Raw genomic sequence first — 12,992 nt, forward strand, 5'->3', positions numbered from 1 at the left:
TGTGAAAAATATTTTAACTAGTGGTAGAACACAGGAAATACTAGTTACGACATCAGCATTGAGGTATCACACACAATGTCCAGTCATCCCAAAGACAAGCATTTAGAACACTGGGAGTCTGGAGCTGCACCCCTCCTATATCTACCCATCTTACTGCTTGGACCGTGATGATGTGACATTGAAGAACTCTGCTAAATAGTCTCTTGACTAATCTCAGGAGGAAAGAGAATATGCTGAGGAAATTATGAAGCTGCAGAACCAATGAGGTGGCTGAATCTTCTTTCAAAAGGAGATTAAGAAACCGGACCATGATGTCTGAGAGTGTGCTGAACACAGAGTGAGTGTGCGTTACACTTGGAAAAGAGCGTGAATCAGTCACTACTGGAACTAGACGCAGTGGTCCCTGACAAAAACGATCCCCACTTGTGTGACTTTATGGCGACTCATTATCTGAACGAGGAGGTGAAATCCATCAAAGACCTGGGTGACCACCTAACCAACCTGTGCAAGATGGGGGTCCCTGAATCTGGCACGGCAGAGGCTCTCTTTGACAAGCACACCCTTAGAGGCAATGATGGCAGAGCTGAGTCTTAGGCCATAGCCACGGGGGTGTAACTAAGCAGGACGCTATGGGACCTTCCCGGGACAGACCCCTCCCCCATATCCTCTGCTGGAGCTCCTCTCTGAAGTACCCAGATAACAGGAGCTGATGCACATTTCCGGAGTTGTTTTGCAAATGCTAAAACCACCACCAAATGGAAGAAATTAACTACTTGAGGTCATACATGGTCATGACTATGTAGCCCACAGACCGACGGGTAATGTTAACTCCTGTGACATCGCCCTGTTCCCTCACCATCAACCAAGCAGAGAAATGTGTGCAAGCTGATCACATACTCTGGGGCTCCCCTCCCTCACCTGGTGTTTAAAAATGCTCTCCCGAAACCCATCTGGGAGTTCGGGTGTTTTGAGCACTAATTGCCCTGGGTTCATTGCTTGGCGCCTGCACTAAACGCTGCACTTCCCTTCACCACAGCCAGATGTCAGACTGGCTTTACTGCACATGGGTGAGCAGACCCAAGTTTGGTTCCGTAACAGAGGGCGACTGACATCCCTGGTCCCCAAAGCAGTACATGCATGTTGGGGTTACTTTGACTTTTTCTATAAATTGTACTAAAACATTCACTTCAATTGTCTCGTTCACATCATTCCTCCAAATAAAGTAATTTCTTTGACTTTTTCTATAAATCGTACTAAAACATTCACTTCAATTGTCTCGTTCACATCATTCCTCCAAATAAAGTAATTTCTTTGACTTTTTCTATAAATTGTACTAAAACATTCACTTCAATTGTCTCGTTCACATCATTCCTCCAAATAAAGTAATTTCTTTGACTTTTTCTATAAATTGTACTAAAACATTCACTTCAATTCTCTCATTCACAGCATTCCTCCAAATAAAGTAATTTGGTACCTACTCCCCACCCCCCCAAAAAAACAAAATAAAAACAGCGAGTGCTACCTGCCATCAAAGAAGAAGAACTTCCCCCGTCCGTTCTTTTCTCCGTGAATGAAGTTGCCCTCAAACCTGTCTGTGGAGGAGTAGGTGACCGTGCAGAAGCCGTGCGGTAATCCATCGTCATCCAGGTGCCCTGGAGAAAGGGAACCACAAGGCAAACCTTAACATCGTCCACGCTCACCCACCATCATCTGTGCTCAGATGCTGCCAACAAGTGCCCGTACGGCTCAAGGGTCCCTTCCCTGCCTGAGAGGGGAGAGCTAACACCCAGGTTCCTCTGCCCGCATCAGCACCACCAACTCCGCTCTTAGGTATACTTTAGAAAGGACGGGTCCACAATCGGGGGCCTTAGACACGTGTGAGGTTAGGAACCAAAACCACGCTCATATTTCACTGGGTACTGAGAGTTATTCTCAGTAATAACACCTGCAGCGTGAGTTTCAGTTGAGCCAGTACTTCCCCCCTCACAGGGTACTTGCTCACATTTGGAATTAACGCCCCTGAACTCTCATGCTTAACGGAGACATAGTTGAGATGACACAGTGTCTTGGCAATAAGTTATCTGGTTCTAGAACTAAGTATACACTACGACTTCGTACATCATTATAGAGTATGATGTGGGGCGCTGCTAGCCAGGTGCCCTCTGAAAAGGACAGAGCCGCGTCTTCAAGACTGCCCTGCTATCTCTACACCTCATCGTACTAACACACGAACTCGGGGTCCCTCTAAGCTTAAACTTAAGCTTAACGTTGAACCTACTGCTTTACTTCACAAAATCTTTCAGCTTTCAATGTTCAGTAATCCACTTGTCATACACCCTATACCCACTGTGTTCTGAGGGTTTGTGCTTTAAATGTAGCTAGAAGGATCCACATGACCATTTAAGCAGTGATTTTGAACATCAGCAGCAATTATCACACTGTGATCTTTAAACTGCTGGTTCTTCTTGGGTCACGGATCGGTGTACTCTTATATTTACGTTTACAGTCAATGTTTAGGTTTTTTATTATTATTTACATATTTCACAAAACCCAGGAGTCACCTCACTGGTGTCTCCCCAGTCATTCTGGTGAACTAATTTTGCAGAGGTGGGTGAAAATGAAGGCAGCAGTTAATCTACTGGCTTTCTCCTGGGTTAATGACCTGAGTCATGGATGAAAAAGGTATAAAAGCGTTAAATACTGTGTGCAATGCAGGGACATTAAACACTTAAATGTGGCTTCCAGTTGGCTCACGGATATAAAAGAAAACACAAACCATATCACCGCAATGAATGCTTTACTCTCCTAAAAGAATTTATTCTAAAGTGATAAATATCACCCCTCAGAAAAGATAGTAAGTAAGCTCTCTTATAAAGAATGAAAAAGCTCTTTATTTGTATTATTGATTACATAAACATAAAATAAAAATGAACAAATGCACTGTTTTATTGCTACATCTGATTCTGCATAGAATAAATCACCTAGAATATATTACATTAAAACATGGCTACTTAAATAAATCACAATCAATAAGGTTCCTTTCCTCTTAACCCCAATTTTTTTCTAACAAGGGCCAGGAAATTAATGGTTAGGAGGGGAGAAGGCCACAATTGCTTCCTTCTTGCTCAAAAACCAAAAACTGTACCTGACATAATTCAATGACACTTGAGTCATATGAAGTAATTTGGACCATTATTTTCTAAATATCTACTGATGGCGTTTCTCTCATTGAAATAAATTATATCTACTTTTTCTCTTTTCATTAAAATAAGCCCACTCAGTGTATAGTTAAAAGCTTTCTTTTATGAAATGTTGCTCGGCTCAAATTAAATTTAGCTATTTGCATTCCTACCAATTTAGTATTCCACTTCTGATTTAGGTGTAACTATCAGAATAATCATTTTAGCCTTATATTGAGGTACTTACTAATTTATTGAAAACGCTTTCCCCATAGAAAACAGTTCACATATTTCAGACTTCTTAAAGTTAATGTTTGATAAAATTAGTTATTCTACTTTAGATCAAGACAAATATTATGATAAACATGAACACTAAGGGGAAAAAAATCCAATGTTAATTTATTTCCACCTTTGCTCAGTTGCAATAGTCCTATCCTATTTCTGAATAAAACACTGCAGATGCACCGTCCACAATGGCATTTAGATATTAGAGAAACTTGGAAGCATCATAGAACACACTAAAAGCACTTGAAGCACAGTACTGAACCCCACTGAGATGAAAGCAAAAAAATCAACCCTCCTTCATGAAGGATGCTTATGCCCATGCCTCCTTCCACAGGCCAGTGAACAAAAGTCCCATCACCTTGTTAGGCTCTAGGGAGAGAACAGAAAAGCTGCTGAATGATGGCTGTTTGTCTGGTGACACTGTGTGTTTAGAAAGAAGGCTCAGACTTGTGACGATTCCCTGATTTTCTAAAGGTGTTTAGCTGCTTGCTGTGAGAAATCTCCCTCTATCAGATCACAGCAGAATCCTCTGGTTGGCTCATTTGTTTTGTTTTCTTCTCATCCTTCCGAAAGGAGGACGATGTGATCAATGACCAGGATGTGATCAATGACCAGGATCAATGAAAAGGAGCGAAAAGTTAAGGCTTGTGATAATTCAAGACTTCCACCCTGAATATGTAACAGCCGGGGGTGGTGTTCCTAGCAGTAGAACTTTATGTTTAAAACAACAGCCACAACCAAAACAATAACAACAACTAAGGGACCTTCCAAGGAAAGAAACGTCAGGAAGAAAAGACATTAGGTTGGGACTTCCCTGGTGGCGCAGTGGTTAAGAATCCGCCTGCCAGTGCAGGGGACACAGGTTTGAGCCCTGGTCCGGGAAGATCCCACATGCCGCAGAGCAACTAAGCCCGTGCACCACAACGACTGAGCCTGTGCTCTAGAGCCCACGAGCCACAACTACTGAGCCTGTGTGCCACAACTACTGCAGCCTGCACGCCTAGAACCCATGCTCTGCAACAAGAGAAGCCACCACAATGAGAAGCCCGTGCACCGCAACGAAGAGTAGCCCCTGCTCGCTGCAGCTAGAGAAAGCCCCCGCGCGGCAACGAAGAACCAATGCAGCCAAAAATAAATAAATAAAATTTAAAAAGAAAAATAAAGAAAAAAAAGAGAAGAGATTAGGTTGCTGAGACCTCATATCTCCTATCAATGTTAGCGCTAGAGGAGCTTCTGGTACAACTCTTGTTCCACTGCCATTTGGACAATAAGATCATGTAATATTTGTCTTGCCAGCAACAGTCAATTTAATGGAGAGGGAGACTGCTATACAGAGAAGAAAAAAATCTGTATACCTACTGTATATCAGGCACTGGGTTATGTAATTTCCTGTTATCTAAATTAAACCTCACAACTATCCCTCAAATTCCAATCTTATAGATGAGGAAGCCACTGCTAATGTGCTCAAGAAACACATTGACTGCTACCCTGAATGCGCTCATGGATGCTGAAGGCCCCTTCCCCCAATCCCCCAATCCCTTTTCTCTCTGGTCAAGGGCAAACTGGCTGAACACCCTTTCTTCCCTGCTGATGGTGGAAGCAGCGACCTCTAAAGAGGGAGGTGTCCTCAGGCCCCAGGCAGAGAAGTGGAAGACGCCTTCGTAGTTACGATAGTTCTCACAGAACCACCAGGATCCTCACCAGCATATCCTGGTGGCAAATGCCTGTCTCTTCCGAGTGTTACCCAATGCAAAGAGAAACACTAGTCCAGCTTGCTCTGATTGAGATCAATCTGTGCAACGCGCCAAGTCAGCCAACAGCCTTCCGGGCCAATTCCCACTCAACAGAGGTTGAACGCCAACCCAAACAACAAGGAAAACCCACTTGAACAACTGCTCTGTGTTGGGAATGCAGTCCCAGCTTATGGGCCATATATCTGTCTGCAGCACAGTTTTAAATATTGACTGAAGTTAGAAGAAGAGGGAATAAAACATAACCATCTCACAAGTCTAGGTTTTCACTTTGTTCTAAAGATCATTATCTACTGAACAGAGAGAAAGTTCAATTTTTTCCCCACGGGTTCCCTCAGAGCTTTTTCCTGAACCTGATGAGAGCCAGGCCTGTATTCTATGCAGTGAGGGTACCTCTCAGCACAGGAAATTCCCTCTGGATGGGACACCTGGCTGCTTACTGCCTCAGGCTTACTCACAGGAGATCTGAGTGTGTGTGTATATATGTGTGTGTGTATATATGTGTGTGTGTTTCCCTCAGAACCAGAGGCCCTTACATGCATTGTTGGTTTTGTATAATAGGACTACTTTTTTAAAAAAAGTAATAATCATAAAAAGGCAAACTTATTCTGATTAGTGCAAAGAATGTGCCCTCATGATGATACACTTACGCCGGTGGTTAAAAACATAATTTGAGTTTTGATAGTAATCCCTTGCAAGAGCTCAATGATGAGTTGTGAGGGTCTTAATTTTTTTTTTTTTTTTTTTGCGGTACGCGGGCCTCTCACCGCTGTGGCCTCTCCCGTCGTGGAGCACAGGCTCCGGACGCGCAGGCTCAGCGGCCATGGCTCACGGGCCCAGCCGCTCCGCGGCAAGTGGGATCTTCCCGGACCGGGGCACGAACCCGTGTCCCCTGCATCGGCAGGCGGACTCTCAACCACTGCGCCACCAGGGAAGCCCAAGGGTCTTAATTTTAATGTGAGGCCTTCACATAGAGGGTGCTACCAGGACACCTAGGCTATATTTTTGCTAAGTACAGAGCATGAGCGGTCTTATTAGAGACAGCCAGGATGAGATGTTAGGGGGACTGCTAGAAATGCTCTTAATGTTGGAGGGGTTGGGACAGTGAAACACGGAGATGCTTGTTTTCATTCTGGCTCCTTAGTTCTGGAGACTCTGCTATTTCCCATTTTTGAGGATTCTTCCTCGATGTCTCCTTTACGTTTCGAGGCCTTTCTGTTTTTTCCTACCCTCGTAAACCGCTACCGCAAAGAGCCTTTTAAGTGATCGCCTCACCCGCTCCCCATTACCTGTTTATCCCATCCTCCGGCCTTCCCAGAGCAGAGCCTTCATCCTCCATTCCCAGCTCTAAAGAGCCCTCACATGGCCCACGGCCTCCAGGACGGAGTCCACGATCTCGGCCTGTGACGAGCCTCCTTTCCCGGTCTCACCCTCCACTTTTCTCCTCCTAGGCCCTCTGTTACAGCAGAACCCAGGGATTCATCTCTGAATGTGCCTGCATAATTCCACTGCTCTCTCTCTCTCTCTTTTTTCCCCCTTTCTTTTTCAAGTCTTTGTGCTCCTGGGTTAGTATTCAATTAGCTGAAATTCCTTGATGATATTAATGAATCACATATAAAGGTGTCCCTCCCTTTCCTTGTAGGATGATATCCATCTCATTGAATTTTGCCAGTCTAATTAGAGAAAACTTTTATCTCAACATTTTCCTTTGTATTTATTTAATGAAACTGTGTCTTTTCAAATGTTTATTAGTCATCTGTGTTTCTCTTGTGAGTTATTGTTTCATCCCACACCTCTCTTTACTCCCAAAGTTCCCCTCTGGACTGGACTCAACTCCATGCCACCTCTTCCGGGAAATCCTTCCCCATCTATTTCCCCGAGCTAGATGCAATTTTTACTTCCTCTCAACCACCATCATTCCTCAGTTTAAATGTGATATATTTATTTCAAATTATATTAGGGATCACATTGTATTCATCTTTGTGTCTATGGGTAAACAAAGAAATAGAGGTAATGACGATTTCTATTCCCAAAGCTAAACATCACTCCCTGAAGAGCCAATGAGCCTCAAAGAGTTTTTTTTAAAAACCACAGCAGGAGCTCAGGTGATGTTTGCAGGCCTGCTGAGGCCCAGGGCTACCTTCCCAAGGGAGCATAGCCAGCACTGTACACAGACACCCACCTGCCCTCGGGGATTCATGCACCGTGAGCTTGGAACTCCACCCAAGCTACAGATCCACCTGCCAGAGAATCAAAATGTACATGAGATGACAAAAGACTCAAGTCCTGAAGGGACCACTGTCTTCCCCAGAGTATGTTTCTAAGGAGGAAGAAAAAGAAGAAAAAGGGTATCTGTTGCAGAGGCTGTAAGTTAAATTCTCTTTCCCCAAATACATTTTTCTTAAAGTCACCGAACTCTTTCAGAACCAACCTCTAAAGAGTGACATTGATAAAGAATGACACTGACGCAACATTTAACTGTGGCTTCCAAACTCAGTTACCAACTATTTCATATATTTGACTGACTCGTTAAAAAAAAAAAAAAGAAAGATGTAGAGAGACAGTTTGGTATGGCACAGGGGGGTTCTGGAGGTCCAAGCCTGTCTCCTACCTGGCTGAGTGTCTCAGATTAGTTCTTAACTTCTCTAAGCCTCAGTTCCCTCCTTTGTAAAATTAGGATAATATTAGCACGCATGTGATAAGACTGAATGGGTAATGTGTGTGTGAAACACTTAGCACTGAGCCTGCAAATAGTAAGGACTAAACAATTACAGCAATGATAATGTCAGTTAAGACAAATGAACTACCGAGAGCACAGGCTCTGTATGTGGAGAGAGGTAGGTTAGTTGGTACTTCAACACCAAGATATTCAGAATGGCCTTTTACCAGTCCCCCATGCATGTGTTAGATGTTAAGTAAAGACTATTACAGACAGCCTACTTTTTACTATTACAGAAAAGCCTACTTTTACACATGCATGCTCTAGACACTGTATGAGTTTGAGCCTTGGGTGCGTCTAAGGAGTTTTAAAATTTCTGAGTTACTCTAATTGTTTACTGTTAGGTATAACTGAGTCACCATGTGTCCCGGATTGCCCCAGACATTCAAGGTTTAAGCCAGTTGTCCCAGCATAAGTATTAAACAGTGACCCTTCTCAAGTATGTTCTGATTTTGGACAACAATGCATATGGTCACCCTATATAACAGAACCTTCCTTGCTACTATGAAGAAATTTCTCTGCTTTCACCCATTAAGCAATCTCAAAAACAACATCGGTACATTTCTAAAGCTGCTTGTTCACATTCTGCAAGGAGCCTGGGACCGTGGACAAGTGGGCCTTGTGTTTCCAAACAGCTTCAAAGGGGAAGATGGGTTAACCTCGGGAGCACTGCCTGTGATCACGGGTTTGCATTAAATTTTTATGAGTAAAAGTAAACTTTGAAGAATGAGAGCCAGTCCCAACAATTTGAGAAGAGCATTTTTCAATTATCTTTCAGATTATGAAGGCACACGTAGTCAATAATTTACATTTAAAGAAGGCTTCCAAGTAACATCTTTGGGCCCCAGTAAGTCCCAGCATTGGCTTCTTTACTCATTGGAGATAAACAGTTCAGGACACTGTGAAATTAAAACACCACCATCAACACTCCTCGAAGCTGGATAAAGAAATACGAAGTTTCAATAGTTACATTAAGACAGTTAGCTTTTATAGAATTCATAAATATTATTCTACTTAATCTCTCCTTAAGACCTCGGGAGCACTACAAAAGGAGTCAATTATGTTGACATAAAAACTGATTTTTTTTTTCTCCCAAAGTAGCAGTAAGTATGCATCCTCATGTATCTGTAAGGGTCGCCACTTTGTCTTTCTTTACTATTTCTGAGAGCTTGTTTATACAAATTAGATAGAAACCATATTCAACCAAAAGCTTAAAAAATATTTACCTAGATATCTGGTTAAAATATTCCGGAATAATATCACGCAACACTGCAAAACATCACGACGTTCTGTGTACAGTAGAATCAAATAAATAAATACGCTAAAGAGTATTTTCCAGTATTCACTGTTACAAAATCATAACATCTCCTGACACAAACAACTAGATTGTATAACGTCCCCACCTCGCTTTTTAGAACCAGCAAAAAAAAAAAAAAAAAAAAAAGGTGGAGAAACTCAGCAAAACAAAGTGGCGAGAAAAGTCGGGGGAGGGGCGCTGGAAGCGAAGGGGCGGAGAAACACGACACCAAGGCGGTGATATCACCCACAGCCAACTGCATGGAATTCAGAAAGTTAAGTGTCACCCAGCAATTTCAGTACGGGCTTGCGGCGCGCCTGCACAGCGTGGCGGCGGCGGCACCCGCCTGGGAAGCAGGAGGGGGGAAGGGCGGTTTGACTGAGTTCGCTCGGGGGCAGCAGAGGCCAGGGCCACCCGCCTCCCCGCCGGCGTGCGTTCAAGCCCCGGGTCGGGAGCGTTGTCCATGGCTCTGCAATGATTTCATCGTTTCGGAGAAGCGACCGCCCGGACCGCGGCTGCCACGTGCCTGGTCCGACCCCTTGCGCTGCGCCGGGGGACGGACCCGGACGCGGACGCGGTCACCGCGGGTCGCAGCGGCGAGCGGAAGGAAAGGGCTGGCGCCCGGAGAGGGGCTCGGGCTTGCCAAAACCGGGCGGGGGGACTGCTCCACGGAGACGGCCGGCCGCGGGGGGCTGAACTCCTGCGCACCGCCACCTCCCATCCCCGAGAGGGGGAAGGCCAGAGTGCCCGGCAGGTTTCGCAACTCCAAACGCGGATGCAGGCGGTGACCGGGCGGGATGAAGCAGCAGCGCTCTCCCGGAGACCCCGGCCCAGCCGAGACCCGTTCCCGGCCTGCGCCCCGCCGCGCAGTGCGCGCTCCCAGTGGCGTGGTCGTGGCGGTCCGGCCCCTGCCCAAGCAGCGGGCCCCCCGCGTAGGGGACAGTGGCGGCCGCGGGGCCCGGCGCCGCGCAGGTCGCAGCCCACCACTCCTTCCGCGTTCCGTGCCCTCGGCGCCTCCTCCCCGGGCCCCAGAGAAATGCTTGTACCTTCTACAGCCTCCTCCACCATCTCGTCGTCGCTATCCATGGCGGCTGGGGACCCTGCCCAGCTCGGGGCCGCGCGGCTGCCTCCCGTCCCTCCGGGTGCTCCCGGCGGCTGAGCGAGCGCTGGGGCTGAACCCTGCGAGTTTGGAGGAGGAGGAAGAGGAGGAGCAGTCGGGGCTGGCTCGCACTGCCTCCCCCTAGAGCCCTTTCAATTCCTTGGCCTTAAGCTGCTCCCGCAGCAGCCGTCCCTCCTCCTTCGCCCACTTGCCCCTCGCTTCCGAGGCTCCGGGGTGCCGCCGTGGCCGCCGCCGCCGCTGCAACTTTCTCCTGTAATACCCCCTCTTTGTTATCGAGCAGCTGATCCGCTGACATCACCCAGCGCCGGTGCGCTCCCTCCCTCGCTGATTGACAGTTCCCCGTCCCTTCCCAGAAGTGAGGCTCCTTAAAACGAAAGACGCTCGGGGTCCGCGCTGACGCTACGCCCCAGCCCACCAGCCCCCGGGCCCATCAGGGTTTAGCTTTTGCTTCTGCGAGGCTTGGTGCGCTCCGAGCGCCAAGCCTGGTCCTGGGCGCCGCGGGCTCCTCGCGGGCACTTGGGACCTCCGGGTATCCACCCTCTGGGGCTCAGAACTCCGACCTCCAACTGTGCCGGGGATCACTTGGAAGTCCGCGTGCAGTGCCCGCCAGTCCCCCCTCGGGACAGCCTCCAAAGAGCAAGGCGAGCTAAGACAGCGTTCCTAAAGCTCCAGCGTCTCAACTTCCTCTCGCCCTCGCCCCCACTTCACCCCGTTTGCCACCCGGAGCTGCACGAGTGCGGCACGCACTGGAGAGCAGGTGTCTCCGCGTTGCCGCATCACATCCGCGAGCAGGTTTCCCAAACTCAAGGGGGTGACATCCAGCCCAGATGCGGGTCTGCGGCTCCCACCCGTGCGCGCTGCGTCCCCACCCTCCTCGGGACCGTCAGGCGTCTCGGGTGATTCAGAAATTCAGCAGATCCAAATGGCAGCGGGCTCTTTATCAGGCAGGAAACAAGCGGCGCGGAAGGCCTGGCAGTTCCCTCCTCGCGCTTGTGGTAACAGAAAAGGAGCCACCGAGCGGAGCTACTGAGGAGGGACCCTCCGTCTGGCGCGCCTCCCCCCCCCCCCGTACGTGTGATGTCCCCAGCCGTCTCCCTGTTTCTCCAAGTGCCAACCTTCCACAGATTCGGGCTCTTTAAGTGGAGAACATCACGGGGCGCCCGCTTCCCAGCCCAGCCACTTAGCGTCATTATGGCGTTGCCTCTTACAGGTGGCGGCAAAGGGCGGCTGTAAATAGCTGGTTAAATGGATGCAAATGTACACAATGTGCCGTGGAATTACCGGGTGCCGCTTTGGCTGTCTGCCAAGAACAGCTACTGCACGGAGGGGGCGGGGGGGGGGGAGGATAGGAGGGAGCCGAGAAAGTTGTTCCATTTTGTTTTCTGAACCACGAATGAGACTTTGTGGATTTCAAAGTACTTCCAGTACCCGGGAGACCACGCCTTGCCTTTGGCTTTGTGCTTAAATGCAAGGTATTTTTATCGAGTATTGTGAGTTTCTTATTAAATTCAGTTTTTCCTCTGCGAAAAAAGAGAACAATGCTAGGGACATTTGTCCCATACACTGCCAGAAATTTCAACCCCTTTTGACTGTTTCAGAAAGAGAGGGAAGGGCCCTGGACCAGGAGTTAGGAAACTTGGGTTCTGGTTACCTGTCTAAGGGCCCTGGGAAGCCACTCCTCCCAGCCTGAATTCCTCCCCTAGGAGATCACTGGCTTCGGCTGGCTACACTGGTATCAGGCCCCCCAGCTTAGACTAGAGGCTCTGAGGTCCCCCAGCTTAGGCTAAATTGATCAGAGGTCCTTCCGGCTTAGTCGATACCTTTCTGAAGTCTTCTGGCTTAAATTTAACCCCCTTAAAGTCCTCCAGAGCAGACACCTGGGCTCCAAAGCTGCAAAGAGAAGGGGTTCCTGCAGTGGAAGATGAAAGCTCCACTTTGGATTACATCATTTTCAAACGTGACCCACAGAAACAGGATTTTATTTCTGATTTAAAAAAAAAAAAAAACAGCCATCATGTACTGAGCTTGGTCACTCACTGGTTTTGAGTTATAAGATATTTTTTCTCATTTTCCCCTTTTAAACATATCATCTCCTCCCTTACATGTTACACTGATGCACAAAAACCCACCAGATAATCATCTTCTCCAGTTTCCAGTTTATTTTCCAGGACAAAAAAAAAAAAGATGCCGAGGGACTTCCCTGGTGACGCAGTGGTTAAGAATCTGCCTGCCAATGCAGGGGACACTGGTATGAGCCCTGGTCCGGGAAGATCCCACAGGCTGCAGAGCAACTAAGCCCGTGCGCCACCACTGTGCTCTAGAGCCTGTGAACCACAACCACTGAGCCCACGTGCCACAACTACTGAAGGCCCCGCATGTGGAGCCCGTTCTCCGCAACAGAGAAGCCACCACAACGAGAAGCCCGCGCACCACAACAAAGAGTAGCCCCCTCTCGCCGCAACTAGAGAAAGCCCGTGTGCAGCAACAAAGACCCAGTGCAGCCAAAAATAAATAAATTAATTTTTTTAAAAAAGATGCTGAAAGCTAAAGAAAACACAGATAATTTATTTCTTTACTCAAAGGGGGCTGAGGCAGGGGCACGGTAGATTGGAAGAAATTTCCCCTCAAAACACATAGGTGG

The 12,992-nt window shown here is 47.4% G+C and overlaps 1 protein-coding gene across 11 annotated transcripts in view; it reads right to left on the reverse strand.

The window, feature by feature from the left end:
• SETD7 (SET domain containing 7, histone lysine methyltransferase) overlaps window positions 1–11,619 on the reverse strand; it is a 53,475-nt gene extending 41,856 nt beyond the window's left edge. Inside the window, exons 1-4 of one of the 11 annotated variants that reach the window (XM_059067550.2) lie at window positions 11,467–11,569; window positions 10,278–10,410; window positions 9,161–9,223; window positions 1,523–1,652 (exon numbers count right to left, since the gene is read on the reverse strand). In XM_059067550.2, coding sequence (XP_058923533.1) covers window positions 1,523–1,652; window positions 9,161–9,223; window positions 10,278–10,410; window positions 11,467–11,541 — 401 coding nt within the window. In that variant the 5' untranslated portion in view covers window positions 11,542–11,569. Of the gene's footprint in view, window positions 1–1,522; window positions 1,653–9,160; window positions 9,224–10,277; window positions 10,411–10,542; window positions 10,597–10,911 lie in introns of those variants that run through there. The other 10 variants (XM_067035568.1, XM_059067551.2, XM_059067554.2 and 7 more) reach the window with 10 other exon arrangements.
• Between the last annotated feature and the right edge of the window lie 1,373 nt (window positions 11,620–12,992).

The sequence above is a fragment of the Kogia breviceps genome, chromosome 6, assembly GCF_026419965.1.
Source record: "Kogia breviceps isolate mKogBre1 chromosome 6, mKogBre1 haplotype 1, whole genome shotgun sequence".
NCBI lineage: Eukaryota > Metazoa > Chordata > Mammalia > Artiodactyla > Physeteridae > Kogia > Kogia breviceps.